Source organism: Egretta garzetta, unplaced genomic scaffold, assembly GCF_000687185.1.
Source record: "Egretta garzetta isolate BGI_Z169 unplaced genomic scaffold, ASM68718v1 scaffold526, whole genome shotgun sequence".
Taxonomy (NCBI): domain Eukaryota; kingdom Metazoa; phylum Chordata; class Aves; order Pelecaniformes; family Ardeidae; genus Egretta; species Egretta garzetta.
Window position 1 is genome coordinate 573,586 of NW_009259967.1, and position 16,798 is coordinate 590,383.

At 38.9% G+C, this 16,798-nt stretch overlaps 1 protein-coding gene across 1 annotated transcript in view; it reads right to left on the reverse strand.

Moving 5' to 3' along the window:
- The window catches only part of LTK (leukocyte receptor tyrosine kinase), a 178,079-nt gene that overhangs the window by 58,088 nt on the left and 103,193 nt on the right, over positions 1 to 16,798 (reverse strand). The window contains exon 7 of the mRNA XM_035895760.1: positions 2,552 to 2,671. Coding sequence (XP_035751653.1) covers positions 2,552 to 2,671 — 120 coding nt within the window. The remainder of the gene's footprint in view (positions 1 to 2,551; positions 2,672 to 16,798) is intronic.

Below are 16,798 nucleotides of genomic sequence, written 5' to 3' on the forward strand. Positions count from 1 at the left end.
GAAAGATATCTGTGCACAGCTTCAGGCTATGGTTTGATGATCCAGTAAAATAGCTTTAGGGATCTCAATAGCTCAGAAACTCCATGGCTGCGTGAGACAAAGCAGAGTCCTGATCCAGACCTGCTGTGCTGTTTCAAATTTATTAAAATTTGTCAGGTTAACTCAGTACCCACAGACTTACTGTCAGTAGTAGTAATGTTTTTATCAGGCAAAAATCTGGTTGATCACAAAACCGAGAAAGCAATTTCTTTCACAACAGCATGACAGTGCAAGAGAAAAAAGTAAGAGCTCAGGAAAGAAAACACTTCTTTTCTGTTTTAAATAGAGGGTTACTTGAAATTAATACTTATGACATAATCACTTGATTAAATCTTACCAATATCCCTGCTTGCAGTAGCAAGGACTGTACTAATGCAAACTCAATCCTTAGAACGTGCCTCATATAGCAAAGCAGTTTGCAGCTCAGATAAGTGAACACAACGTTCTCCTTCAAAAGCTCCTAATTCTCATACTCTCCAGGCTATATAAAGCCTCTCTGCCACAACCTGAGATCTGAGAGGATCTGAATGCCTGCAAGAAGAGTCTGAAATAGATCAGAGAAGCTGTTGACATCTGGTAAAAAATGGCCTCTCATCTTTCTGGGAATGGATCATGTGCATTGCATTATGATGGAAAGATCAATCAACAAGAAGCTGTTGTTTAGCATAAATCACAAAGCAAAAGAACTGGGTACACTCATGTGGTCACTGCGTAAGAGAACACCGAAAACTGTGAACTCTGACACTACTGTGTAGCACCTTACAAATGCTTCATATCCAGCTTTGCTTAGCACCTATGAACCTGGAGAACTTCAAGTGTAGGTCCCCAGAAAGGCAAAATGTGACAGAAATGAAAAGGAATAAAGTAAAATATATAGAGAATATCTATATTACTGCAATCAGCATAGGACATATTTTAAGGTGTTACAAAAGTCCTCTGAAGAAGTTTAGACTAAAGAAAGCTCAGAGACAGTCACAGGGCATGTCAGAAAGTAGCTTCACACTTTAAGATAGATTAGATACCATCTGCAAGATGTTACCATAAGGAACTCCTCTCTGGCAAGTCTAGGTCACCTTGCCATCTCCTGTGAGGAATGTATGTGACTTTTCTAGCATGGACAAGCCTTTCTCTGTTGTTTAGCATCTTCATTAATGACCTGGACCAAAGGGGCAGAATGCACCCTCAAGCAAGTTCACAGCGAGGAGGAGCTGACACACCAGATGGCTGTGCTGCCATTCAGAGCAGCCTGGACAGGCTGGAGACTGGGCCTATAGGGACCTCTTGAAGTTGAACAGAAGGAAATGCCAAGTCCTGCACCTGGGGAGGAATAACCCTGGCACCACTACATGCTGGGGGCTGACTGGCTGCAAAGCAGCTCTGAAGGGAAAGACTTTGGGGTCCTGGTGGACAACAAGCTGTTCATGAGCCAGCAATGCACCCTTGTGACAAAGAAGGCCAACAGCCTTCTGGGCTGCATTAGGAAAAGCATTGCCAGCAGACTAAGAGAGGTGATCCTTCCTCTCTACTTTGCACCAGTGAGACCACACCTGGAGTAGTGTGCACAGCTCTGGGCTCCCCCATACAAGAAAGATACAGACGTACTGGAACAAGTCCCACACAGGTCCGCAAAGATGACTGAGGGACTGGAGCATCTTTCATAAGAAGAGAGGCTGACAGAGCTGGGACTGTTCAGCCTGATGAAGAGTAGGCTCAAGGGGACTGTGTACAAACACTTGATGGGAAACTTTTTTACTGCAAGAGCGGTCATACACTGGAACTGGTTGCCCAGAGAAGTCGTGCAGTCTCTATTTGTGGAGATATTAAAAAGCTATCTGGACATGGTCATGGGCAACTGGCTCTAGCTGACTCTACTTGAGCTGGGAGGGTTGGACTAGGTCCCTTCCAACCTCAACCATTCTGTGGTTATGTCACTAAATGAAAAGACATCACTTCAATTTCAAAGTTTCCACAGCACTGATAGCAGATGGTTCATTTCTCTGAGGCATTTATACAGTATAACGTTTGCTGTATCAATCCTGGCACCACAGTAAGACCAAGTTCATCCTACCTATTTCAGTAGTATTTTGTCCATCTCATTGGGCTTTTATAATGCCTAGAAAAAGAAAACTCCAGTTGAAAAAAAACTTCATTCATTATCAAGAAAGGTAGTTTGTTCTATAGTTGCTGGAAAGCAGCTCCATGAATTAGCTTTTATTTCAAGAACTCCCAAACCCAAATCTGGTGGATTTCACTGTGCTGATGGAGAAGATTATTCTTTTTATTTTTTCTTTCTTTCTTTTTTTTTTTGTGTTTTCGTTTGGTTTTTTTTCTATAAGGAAGTAAGAGATTCCCTTAAGGTTATACTGGCCTTTTTGAGTCATTGGTCCATTTCCAGTCAGAAAGCCAGTGGCACAGCGTTCTCATAAAGGGTCCTTGTGACTGCCAGCACGTACCCTGCACCTAGATTCTGAAGTAGAAATAAGGAGGATGTAAGGAAGAGGACTTGTAGTACCTGATTTAGAAGGCTGATGCAATGACACCATCCTGTTTTTTATCAGGGAGAGCTTCTGAGGTGGATTTGGTGAAGAAGAGTTTTCCTCATGTGATCCAGAACAGGAGACAAGAACTATAACTAAACAAAAAGAAGAGGGGAAGAGTTTGTTGTTTCTATATGAAACTACCTTCCCATATTGTTAAGCATGAACATATATTCAATAAAGCCTTGTTATATTACACCCATCCTTATTACAGCGTACTGATGTGGTACCATCCCAACAACATTTCAAAATAGCCCTACCTCCTTCCAGAAACCTAACTACAACAAATTACTTTACTTACTAATGTGTTCTTTACTATTCTTTATCCACCCCCATTTTTACCAGCATATAACCTCTAAAGAGACACTATATATTCCAGTAGTGCCTGTGTTGCAGTAACAGTTCACAACAACTACACCTGTAAAGCATTCATGTTGGGTGGGGCTTTGAGCAACCTTATCTAGTGAAAGATCTCTCTGCCCACAGCGAGGGGATTGGACTAGATGATCTTTAAAAGCTCCTTCTGACCCAAACCATTCCATGATTCTATGATTAGAAGAAGAGTTCAATTGTAAAATATATGTTAGCTATGCAATACACAACATGGATTTATCAGCAGTCTTTTGGGAGGACCTGCCTAAGTGCTCTCATCTTCTCGCACAAGAACAATGTCCCATCTGAAACTAATGCTAATGAAACCTTTGCACCATTGCACATATTCAGAGAACAGATTTCTTTCTCACTGCCAGGTGTGAAGCATGGATTTTCAAAGGAGTCTTGTATCTGATATCTAGTAATACATACTCTCTCCAACACCCTTATTAATCCACCGGCACTGATCTATCTCAAGGATCCCTTTGTCATATATCTATAAAAACCTTCATTGGTAACTGTGACATTTGGTTATCATTATGACACCAATACATACACATTTGTGCATTTTTATTCAGATCAAATCTTAGAGTCCTGATGTAAAGATTGATTGCGTGGAAAAAAAGACCAAAATCTCAGAAGATGTAAAGCCCATAGAAAATATTTTTTACTTCACTAATGTGAATATTAAATCCAGCATGCTAAGATTAGCCTGTTTTAAACTGGGGTGCTCTTCTGGATCAAATTTTTGTTATTCAAAGCAAAACAAATTTACCAAAATTATTATTCACTGTAGTACTTCTGACAATTAAATATTCAGTACCTTCTGAGTTCTTTTTGGAACAACTCACACCAACAATGGCTTTTTTATTTATTTAATCTGTGCATGTGAAAGTGCACGTGTCCCAAACAAAGCGTACACTAATCTTTATTTAAGATTGTCCCTGGTCTTTTCTTTTCCAGGAATCACAAATAAGTTGACCAGGAAAAACATATTTGTTTTCAAAAAATATTCAAAGCCAGAGAGAAACAAAATGAGTTGCTTTCAAACCTCAGCCATGTGGGTTATGAATTCAGCAATATAAAAATATGAAATCATGTCAGAGGAGACAGGAATCCTATTTGCATGAACTGCAACTGAGACAAAGATGTATATACATACCATTGATAATGGCTTAGATATTCTCAACAGAACTAATTTTAACAGTGATATTTTGAAAACATATAGAAGGATCTAGAAAAAGAAAGAAAAAAAACCCCAACCAAAACATATGTTCAACTTTTTCAAACTTACCACTGCTTTTAGTTTTTCAGCAATATCTGGTCTGATCTTAAACTGCTAAAATTATTTTCATTTTAATATATATGCCAATGTGCATCATACAGTGAGTAAAATGCTGTGAAATATTTCATAGCATGAGAAGGCTGTATCCTTCCATCTTTTATTATAGTACTGAAGACAGCCATCAGTCTTCATGGGCTTCTAAGGAAAGGATAACTTTAGAACAGAACAGCACCATGGTGCAGCAGGCACATGCTGTACTGATGACAGACCTGTGGTCTCCACAGAGCAATTGTCAAACGCTACATTTTTTCCTGCCTCTGTTTTCAAGTATGTAAGGACATCAATGTTTGAAAAGCTGATTCTGCACTGTAAGACACCGACATTGGTCTGCTAAGTAAGGCATCTTCAATAATGGGATGAAATCCTCAAAAAGGATGTGAATTCTTGTTTGGCCAGCCTTATGAAAGGCTTGCCTTTCTCAGCTTGCCTTATGAAAACCAATGGGGGAACCTCTTCATAAAACTGTCAAAAAAATCTGTGCTAAAAATCAATCATATTGCAAGCAAAACTATTTCACCATATTAAAAAAAAATTCTGCTGTGGAAAGAGAACGAGACCTTTTGGCAGCTTGAGTCTGCTCCTCCCAACTTATGTTCTGTGACTGTTGAGAAGTTGTTCAGTTCTGTATCTCCTGATCTTTGTTAAGCACTGCTGTAGCTTCAGTATTTACTTCCCTCAGGGCTTTCTGTAAAGTCTGTTCCACACACTCATCTCCTCATATGCTCCAGGCTGCTCGTGTATTTTGCAAATAGCCTGAATATCATGGACCCACAAAACAGAACAGTCATGGCAAAAGTTCTGCTAGAGACATTCCTCCTGATAAAACTAAAACTTAATCAAAATATTAGACTTGCATTTCCACCCACCCCACCCCCAACTGCATAAACACCTTTGGGATTTTCCTCTTCTTTCTCATTAGCAAACACAAGTTCCAGTGGCAGACTACCACGAACAGAGGCCTAAGCTACTTGAAACAAGAATTTACTGCTTTAGTGTGAAAAAAAAATCCATTGCCGTTGGTGATGGCTGAGACAAACAGGGTACGAAAGTTTTTTATGCTGTTGAGATAAGTGTCTAAAGAAGTTTTCTGGCCTGGTATTAAGATATATTAAAACTTATCTACTGCTTTGTCACAAAGAGCACTGCATAAAACTTGATCTTCTAATTACATTATCCACTGTGCAGACTGTCAGCAACAGCCTATTCAATTTTGGCAAAAAGCCAAGAGGGTTCATTCAAATGCCTGGTAACAATCCTACTCATCTACCCTGGGAAGATGCCACTTACTGAACTGGGCATATGAGAGGAAGGAAAGGCAGTCATTACAGCTGACTTCATTGAGAAAATATACTTGGACAGAAGACCCTAGACCCAGTGATAGGCAAGAAATTTGTTCATATGCACACAAAGAAATATGCCCCCACTCATTCATTTCCTCATAGCAAAGAATTTCTGGCTATGACAGCAGAAGAGGACTCACAGTGTAATGAATCCATGCAACTGGATAGTGGTTTTGTGATGCTCCAGTCCAGCCTACACTCTTACTTTACATCTCAATTATTTTTCTTTCTCACTCATTCGACACCTCTGATTGAACTGAAAATCCAGTGTACACAGTCACTAACAGAAACTCTTCACTTTCCTTTAAAACTGGGAACTCCAGAGATGCTTCTGATAACCCCACATCATATTCTCTCATACATGCTTGTATGTAATTCTTGTATGACATGAATTTCAGCATTAAAGAAATAATAAAGACTATCTCTCATCAACTACATGATTTCTCTGTCCTGATCAGCAAAAGGCAATGATTTAAGTGAAAAGAAAGAAAAGATGGAGAGAAAGGAGATTGTGTGATTTTAAGCTAAGTCTGCCATTAAGGAACGTAAAATGATCAGGAAGAAAAAGTAAATGTAACAATATTCAACTGTCACAGCAAAAATATGGGATCTTTTAACAGCACAGCACAAATCCACCGCTTTTTCTGTAATCAACAAAGTAAAATCAGAAGCCTCCAGCACTCAGAAGGTAATTCCATTTCTTTCACTATCTTACAGAAAAAAGCATTCAGACACCTGCAGGGCTGAAATTTTTCCTGAATCCTGATGTTACTTTGCAGAAGAGAAGAAAATTACAGAAAACACTTCTAGAACTCATGATGGGAAATCAATTCCAGGTCAGCCAAGCCATCTTCCTGCCAAAATAGGAATTTCCTTTATAGCATTTTCTAGTGTTTTTTCCCCATCTAATATAAAAATAGCAACTCAATATTTCTCACTGCTTCTCTGAGAAGATAAACTAATGTGCAGACTAATAGATCTGACTGTCAGGAAGTCAGACCAGACAAAAAGAAGACTCTCTGTCTACTACCTATCCTAGTATTTTTCAATTACCCCTAAACCTTCCACTTGCAGCTCCATAAATAACCTCTCTCTTTCATGAGTATTTACAGCTTTAAGTTACCCTTTCACCTTAAAAGTGTCACTGTGATCTCCTGCTGCTTGCTGTTAAACTCTTTTATTCTTTGCTCATTAGCTGGTTGGTCCCCATGTCCCTTGTTTACTTCATCACTCTTTTTCTACTCTCCAGGTAGCTTGCAGGTAATGGTCAAAAAGCGGAGCAACAGGACAAAATGCAGTTTTGCCAAAGCTTATTATATAAGGTGATAGTTTAGGATCTTCTTAGACCCCTGTCCTATTTTCAGGGTACTTGCTAAAAGGCCGACATCAGCACACACTAATGCCATGCAATGCAGAACAGCCATTCTGCTCCCTCCTGAGATCTCCCTGTTTATCCATGCAACAATCTCATCAGTCATTTTGGCCAAAGTAGATCCTCTTAGTTGATCATCCACCATGACATGAAGTCTCTGGCATATTTCCTTCCAGAGCAGGTATTCCCACCCTCCATATCTGTGTTATTTCCCTTTGAGATACCTGGTTTTATTGCATTGGTGAATTGGACTCTGCTTTAATTTTTCCTATCTTGATGTTACCAGCAGATCATCAGTACAGTTTTTATGTTGTCTTCTGACTTACTGCTAAAAACTGTTAAATAGCACATAGCCCAGAACTTACCCTTACAGGAAACTTACAGGCAGAGTCAATTGAAAACAATTTCTATTTATACTCTTATTTAAACCTGCAGGTGACATGGTGATTTGTACCAGCCCAGGCACACACTAAAGTACATATCAAGAGTTACCAATTTAACTGTGTGACTGAAGTCAGAATGTCCTACATCCACACTATGACTTTTGTCAAACTTGTAAACTCATTAAAAAAGAAGAAATGACACTGCAACAAGAAGTCTTTCCAAATAAGCCCTTTATCTTGACATGTAATTATAAATCCTTTTCTAGTTCTTTGATCCTATATCAAGTATTCTGATATTTTCACTCAGACTGATGTTAAGGCAGCAATCTTCGTATTACAAATTAGTCTTATTCACATGTGTAGAGAGTATATCAGCGCATGTAATTAAATACAGCTATCCAGCATATTCCATTTACCCTTTTTAAATGCTAATGCAACATTAACTTTCCTCCAGTTCTCCAGAATTTCTTCAGTATCCCAACACTTACTGAAAAATTCAACACAGTATGTCTTTTAAAGCTCCTTAGCTAATTCTTTCAAAATTCTTGAACACAAGCTGTCAGTTGTTCTACAAACTAGGCATTTTAATAACTGCTTTTTCACAACATCTTTGTGTTGTTATGAAACTATTGCATTATTTCTATGTGACAGTGAAGCATCAATTCTTGGGTTTTTTTTTTCCTAGAAGAGCAATATTTACTGAACTCTTTCTTTTGTCTCTATTACTGACAAACCTACCACACACATTTGTGACAGAGTCATATCATTGCTAAGATGTTTTTGCTACTAACGCACCTGGAAAAATTCCTTAGACTTCCTAACTCCGCTACTGGTTTCTTCTTAATTTCTTTCACTTTCTTCATCTATTGCTAAATTTTTGACTTTTCACCTTCCTTTTACTGCAAGCAATGTACTTTTTTTCCTTATTTTTTATACCAGCATACCCTCCCCTTTCAGCTATAGGGTTGTGGTGTTCTAGCTGTTTATACAAATAACCCAATTACCATCTGCATTTTTCTGTCCATAGCCTTTCTCTCAACTGTGTTAGTGTCACATTGCTTTAAACTTTGGGGTATTTACCTCTTCTGGAATTACCAAGATGTAGAATTCAGGTGTTATTTAGGCATTAAAGTCCATTTATTTGAGTATCTAGGCTGAAGTACATATCAGACCACTTCAGATTTTATTCTGTTTCAAAGAAGTGTGTATTCAAGCCACAACCACTACCACTTGCATAGCATCTGGGTTTAGTTCTGAGCTCAGTTCTTGTCTCAAGTCTTTATTTGCTAAGAATATGTCTAAGACAGTATCCTAATATGTGACATGAGGATTTGCATTCAGATATTGTCATCTACTCAACATTTACAAAGGTGCTGTCATGCTGGCAGAATGAAACCTCCAGTATGCCACTTGTATTGAAGGTTTCACACAGAGAGACACAAAAAAGGGTTTTTTTCTCCCCTTACACACAACAGGCTAGTTAGTATTTCATCCAGGTCTTTAGTATGCCAGTATGCCACTGTATTGAAGGTTTCACACAGAGGGACACAAAAAAGGTTTTTTTTCTCCCCTTACACAGAACAGGCTAGTTAGTATTTCATCCAGGTCTTTAGATGGATTTCACAATCTAGAACAGTCATCAGCAGGCACATCAACATTTATTTTAGGTATTAATTGATCCTTTGGCCTTCAAGATAATTTCATTCAATGGCTGGCAAAAGAGGAAATGACATTTTTGCCATGCAATGCTGTTCCCAACCTCCTTCTGTCCTTTGATTCCAATTACATTAATCCTCCCTCCTAGTCTGAGAAATTCCAGTTTATCAGCATTTATGTTTAGAAATTAGTAATTCCGTTCCATTGCCACTTGTTTATTAGCCAGCCTCATCACGTTGGCAGCAGGCAATTAAAGAACTCCTCTTTCGGCGCTTAGTGCCTTGATTAATTTTATTCTCGACACCTTGACTCTCTGCTAAACAAGTGATCTTTATTCCTCGCTTTTCTATCATTTCCCTTGGTTGTTAATTTAACACCATCTGAATAAGTCTGGCCTAACAAGCCTAGAAGGTTGCTTTCCCTCCAGTGAGCTCAAGGCTGGTCAAACCATACAGCCTCTTTTCCCCAGAGAATATAGACGTGCATTTCATAGACTCAAGTCTTATACAACATATCTGGCTAGCAGAACCCTTGCAAAATTTAACTTTCTGTGTTGTTTTATGGGCAGAACATGAATAGCATCTAAGAACACACCTTGTACATCCTTCTTCTTTGGCACCATTAGAAAATTTCTAAAACTTAGTTACGTTCTGCAAAACTAAAGCCAGTCATTTATGCTAGTATGGACTATCCTTGGTAGCCCCTTGGTTACTTACTTCAGAGAACCTACTCAACTGTTGCAATCCTATCTGGCATCCCATCCACAAGAGACAGAATGCCACCCCCTTGCCCACCTGATGACTGCTGACAAAAATCTTCCTCGAAGGGTGGTAAGTGGATCAGTCTGAAGAGCTTTTCATAACCAGGCACCGAGCAACTCCATTTTATAATATTCACTTGGATTGCCAAAGATCATCTGCAGTTCCCATGACATACAGAATGACTACACATTTACAGTTGTACAAAATTCCTGCAGCCTTCTTTCCCACTGCTCACAGCACGCCTGCTTCCTGGCTGCCTCTAGTTACACAAAATGCTGCTTTGTCTCTCATTTCCTCGCTTTCTCTGTTTGGTCACTCAGTGGCCAGTTCCTTCCCTGTATAGTGATGTTTCCTGAATCATGTTTCCCAACCACTCTTTATCCTCTCCAATGCTTTGTGGAGCATGTACCCATCCTTTCAAGCCTCAAATCTTTGTTTCTAATAAAATCACTATGCTGCGCTTAAAAAACAAAGACTCTTTAGGCTCCAGCACCAAAGACAGTACGTTGCAGGTTTCCACCACTGTGCTACAGCTATTAGACAGAACTCACCCAGAAAAAATCTCGCCCATGCCATCTACACTTTTCTTACAAAGCTCTCCTATTAGCTAAGATGCAAGATGGAATTCTTGGGTCCTTCTTTTGATACTACTTCCCTAACTTGGCAGATTGCCTTTGAATAGCAACTTGCTAATTACAATTTCTTATTCAGTTTTCAGTGTACGTCTACTGAAATAGATCCAAATTACTATTTTAATTACAGTTGAGAAATAGCATGCTAAAACCACTTGAAATCCAAAAAAATGCCATCTATTGCATCTACTAATCTACTAACTGTGTAGCGTATACATGTGCATACTAGTGTGCACCTATTGGCACAGTTGCTCATTACTTATGTTTGGTTTTATAACTAACTACTTATTACTCACAGATAATAAGGGCTAAGTTTTGCATTGTATCTCACCTCTATTAAAGATACCAGAAATCAATGGTATGCTACTCAACAACATGTCCGAAGGCTTTCTAATGACTTGTTCCCCTTGTTCAGGGGAGCTTTACTCTGCTCTCCTTCTTACTTCCTCTTCTCTGTTCAGGCTGGGGTGATTGCTAGCAGAAGAGGCATCTACTCTCATCTACATCTACATTTCTGCTAGCTGTGTACAGACACAATACTGACAGCTAACATGCGTTGTACCAGTGTTGGTTCTGAATAAGAAGGATTTGTCCATATGACCTAAAGCTTCACTGGAAATCAACTGCTGTTGTTCTTGGTAGAATTTCATTGGTCTGAGCTACAGCCTTGCATCTGAAAGTTGGCTTTTCCCAGGATGATGGCATGTAAAAAACACATTTGCTGCTCATATCACGTCTGTGTTAGAGACAGCAGAATTCCAAAACCTGAACTCTTAATCTGGTACCTTTTCTTTCCTTGCTCCTCCATACACATTAATTGGGAAAAAAACATTTAAAACAAATTAAGAGGGGCATAATTGTGTTTTTCTCACAGGGAATATGGATCTTCTTAGATTCATAAAAACTGGCCAAAACTTTTATTCTCTTCTCAAATCTTAAAGCTCTTTTTCATTTTTCTGCAATAAACCCACCATCCATTCTTAAAAAATATTTTCCTTTCTCATTGGTTAAATTTTTTAGGTTAACCTTTCAGTATTTTCAATCTAATTTACAGTCAGGCCACATGAATGGTTACATTGTCAAAACCAGAAGGGTGACAAGCTCGGGGGAGAGGAAGGATGCAAGCCTTTCAAGCTGGCTTTGTCATGAGAGGCAAGGGATGTGAAATTGCACCCCAAGATACCTGTTTTAAAACAAACTGTCAAAGAACCATCATCACAGAGGGAACATAGCTTGGATGACTGACTTACATTAGCTATACAACTCAGAGATGAATAAAATTAAGGGGCATGTGTCCAACTCTTAATAGAGGTTTTCAAGCAGCTCCAAAGAAGAACCAAAAAGGAATGTGTGATGGAAATACATTTTGCCTTCCAAGGGAACAGCACTTCAAAACTCTGTGCTCTTGTGCATAAATTTAGAGGAAGAAATATAGTTGTTTTATTACTTCAGAACAGCACTCATTATATGTTTTTTCAATTGCAGCTTAAAAGGAGATATGCATGTGTGAACTCACACATATAGATGTGACAGGCATAATTAGTCACAAGGGAAGGTGAAGGAAGATACAAAGCCTGCAGATGCAAAGAAAGTTAGCAGAAGAGAAGGGCTCCCTCAAAAGACTACCCATAGTCTCTGCTGATGACCGTAAAATGCTGAGCAGTGACTATTTTCTCATGGCATGTTTTCATATGAAAATGTCAGTTCCTTTACTTAATGGTAAATTCTAATACCTTCCAAATATTCACATAGGAACTGTTATAGCATTTTGTTAAGGTTGAAACAGGTCTTCTTTATTCTGTAATCTGCTCTGAGTTCAGTGTTTGTAACATTAATGCAGTAAAATGGTGTAATACCTAGCTGAAGGAGAATATTTTAATGCTTTCAAAACAGAATGCCTGCCATACTGAATGACTCCTTTTGATTAAGTCAAAGCATAAACTTGGAACACTTTGTTTTGTGAAAAGTGTTCAGATTTTGAGCCTTCATCATAATTAAAAATGAAACAAATTTCCAAAATCAGTTTCCCATGAGACAGAATATTTAGTTTTCGACAAAGTCATATGCTAAGATGCAAAAAAAAAAAACCACAAAAAAAACCTTTCTGTGAACTGCCCAGAGCAACCAATAAAATTAGACAAAAGAGAAATGGGAGACATAATCGCTAGCCAGCTGCCCTCTAGATGTCCAGCTACCAGCTTCGGGATGCCTCTGCATTTTGTGGCCTGTGGCAGAAGCTCTGCCTCCCTGACCTTCAGCTTCCATGGCACGGCAATGCAACAGTTTGCAGCAACAGAGAAATTGTGTGCCAGCAAGAAAGTGAAAGAAATATAATTCTCAGATCCAGGTTTTGATTGAATTATTACAGCAAATGTGGAATTGATCCTGTAGAATTCAATTTAGTAAAAATAATTTTATTTTCAATTACTTGATTTCACACAACATAACTTAAGTGGAGAGGATAAAAGTGACTTTAAGCTGTCCTTGAGCTGCCTTGATCTTTGAGGTTACTTAATGCTCCTTTCCGTCCTTGTTTTACTAGGAACAGCATTAAGAATGTTCTAAACCTATGCACTGCTCGAGAATCCCCCAGTGACTGCTCTGGTCACAGCAGCTACCCAGGCACAAAGGCACATTTCCTGCACTTCTTTCTTTGATCTGCTTTTGACACAAGGATGACTGCCAACAGCTCTTCATCATCTAAGGATTCCCCTTTGAGAACTTAACCCTTGCATACCAACATAAGTCAGCTACAAGGATGCTCCATACATCATTAAAAGCAGTTTCATTGGATACACAACATTTCTTTGGTAACTCTTCCCAGATAGGAACAGAGGATCTCACACCACAGCATTGTGTCTAGCAGAGACACTGCTCTCCAGGAGGGTTCCCATTCCTGCTCTGCTATTAGCTCTCTGAGTAACTGTGTATAACACCACAGACGGTGGGGTCAATCTCTTGGGGAAGGTGCTTTTAGAAAAAACAAAAGGAAAGTGTGATGCAAAGAGTTCATTACTGTTGTCTTATCAACACCACAGTTCACCTAAAGGAGAAGGAAGAACTACCACAGCCAACACTAATTTCTTTCTCTAGGACTTTCTGGCTGTGGAATCCTACAAGCTTTTCTCCAATATTCAGCTTTGTATGAATCTGTTAGGAGATTATTGAGGGATCGGAAATTAATCCATACATGGCAGATAATTCCATCCTTTTGCAATTTCATATCAGAAACAATGTCATCTCCTAGTTTCATTAAAACCTGCCAAAATTCACTCTCTGCTGAAGAGCACAGCACTGCCTGTGAATTCAGCAACACTGAGAGGATACTGGTAGCAGAAAAGAAATGCTTAAAAACTTGCACGCTCCCAGGTGGTTTCCACGCTAACACTCAAAGCCTTGCGCACAAACTGCATGCAAAGTGCTTCTTAGTACAGTTTTCCCTTGAAGAGAGCATGCACAGTTGTGCACTGTGCCCCCCCCACAAATGTAATATTCACACACGCAAAGCTATTTGCACAACAGTATGCCCAGCTATGAAACAAGAAAAATATTTCACAACATCTATTTTTAATAATGAGAAAACACTCGGGTATTAAATTAAATGGAAGATGTATAAACCAGCCAGCTCAATATGTACAGCTGTTTCCAAGGTGTGGCAGTGACAAATGCAGCAGAAAAATGAAACTCCCACTTTGGGAAAGCACCAGATGCCATGCTTTAAGCTGAAAAATTCATGTTCAATCAGAAAAGGACAGTCTAATACACATAACTGCATTAGTAAAGAGTAAGAACCCATTTCATTTGACCATACCAATCTTTATGAACATTGTTTGTGAGTTCCTGCTATTGGGCATCCTGTATTTTCTCTTTTAAATCACAAAATCCTCCTTTTTGAATCAAGTAGTAAACATATAACATTGCGAACTTCCTCTAGTTCCTTTTCTTTCAACACCCTTACTAATGATGGACTGCTTTATTAAGATTAGGTTATCCTTGCCTTTACCTATTCTCTTTAAAACAGATTCTGCTCTCAGCTTCTTTTTAATGAAGAACAAAGAGGGAAGAAGGAGTTACACCACCCCTATAGAAAGACAAAAGACTGAAAGAGCTTGCTAGTTAGTTGCTTCTACTACAAGAGCCTCTATTTGTCCCTTCTAAGTCTGCCCTCTCAACCCAAGGAGGAGGAATGGATTAGGACAAGTATAAATGAATCCATCAAAAAGAAAACTCACAGGTATTGCAAATTAATTGTTAAAAAAAAAAAGTAACTCAAACTCAAACCATTACCACCCCAAAAACAATTAAAAAAGAAAAAAGAAACAAACAAACAAACCAACCACATAAAATTTGAGCAGAGTAGTTAATAATGGGGGGTGTGGTGTGGAGAGGTACCAGCTATCTGATTTTTTCCTCAGAGACTGTGGAAAATGCTGTTAAACCACCAATTATATAAGGACACTTACAACTACATGGCTACTTCTGATGTGCTGGTACATGAAGAACCTCTCTAAAGAAGGCAAAAGATCTTGCTGCAGGAAAAGCTCCCCGTTATTGTCCTCCTAGTACTGAAATGCAGTCTGGTATCAGAAGCACAACGTGTGACTGAAAGTACTGATCTGAGTATGAAAGTGTAAGAATGAGGCTCAAATCTCTTATTCTAACAGCACAAATACTCTTGTTGGAAAAAACCATCCAGAGGAGTCAGAAGTACAGAGCATGGAGTACAGAATGAGGGAGATTTCCTAGAACCACAATACTCCTGGTTGTTCTTGGTCTGATGCTGGTATAGATCCATTCAGAAATGGTACCTATTATTACCGAGCTACTACCATTAACATTTCTCCTGAAGTGGAGTTTCACAGTAATAACATAGCAAACCACTGTAAACTGCATTTTGATTACTATAGCTATGGCTACAGTTCTCATTTTGGTTAATTAACTTGGAAGAGAAGTTCAAATGTATCAACCTAAGTGAGCTAGACAAATAGCAAGTAATTTGACCTGATAGTTATTGCAACATACCATTCATCACTTACAAATTCAGACTCACAAAAGCCAGGAGAATGCAATCGTTACTGCCTATGCTTGCTGTCTTTACACCTAAAGACAAATGCACTGGGAAGCAGTTAAAACACTAACATGCTGGTAAAACAGAACAGCAAGACTTTGGCAAGAATGTCACCCAGTTACCCAGCTAGCAGAAGTGAACATCAGAATTTCCAAGAGACAGTCAATAGCAACCTTTAAGGGGTAACAACCGTACAATTAGCATGATGCGCAAGTGTCTAGAATCCTTAAAAGAGAGTTCAGAACCAAAAAATCCAAAGTAAATTCAAGGATGAAACACATTTTTTGGTTTCTTTGCATCACCTAGATTGCTAAATACACCGTGATACGTGGTGATAAAGATGGCCAGTCAGCAGCTGCCAAAGAAAATCCCTGTCAGCAGCAGACAAAGCCCCCAACATGAGCTGGAACATGTCAGGGCACAAGAAACTGTGAGATCACAAAGTCCAAAGACAGTTGTTGGTGCAAATGTAGAACAAGGCAGACTCACATTCTGCTTGGCCAGGTCACTTTCCTGACTTCCCATCTTGATCATCCTGTTCTGCCTTCTACAAAGTGCCAACGTGCTAATCTATGAGTAAGAAGTTATATTTGCATTGTTTTAAAAATAAGAAAAACAGCAGTAGTCAGCAGGATTAGTTGTTAGTAGTCTCTTCCATCTAACAGGCTTGCTATCTAGGACCAGGACAAAAATTGGCCTTTTATCAGCTCTCTCATGAAGTTTCTCCTTTACCTCAACTAGATTTACTGGCAAGCTTCCTACTCTTTCTCGCAACAGCATCAACAAGAGTTTGACTAGAATAGCTGACTTCAAAATATTTCACAAAGGTACAGCTGCAACGTTAGCCTTTTTTGTCAATATGGAGAGGCATACCAGCAAGGTAACATATCCTGGACAACAAATAAAGAATAAGGGGTGTTAAAGTTCAACGAAAGAAAAAGATGTGGGTAACAAGAAACTAGTTATCCAAACACATGTGTTTCTGTAACCAGGAAAGGAATGTGAAAAACAACCAATGTTACGCTTTTATTTACTTTTTCCCTTTTTCCTACTTGGTCACCCTCATGCGAAAATCACTCTGGTCTCTATGACTTCAAAGGATAATATCTTGTACACAAGGAAAGATACCTTCACCATTTGACTTGTAATTTAATATTATGATAATGTTTTCTTTTAATGAAAGAGCAGAGAGTGTTTATTTGAAAGCTGGCTGCTGGCCACCTCTTTTTAAGTTATGTGAGGCTGTGGTTTCTTAGAGCTGTGTGAAACATCTTTGCTGAAATTCAGAAGGGA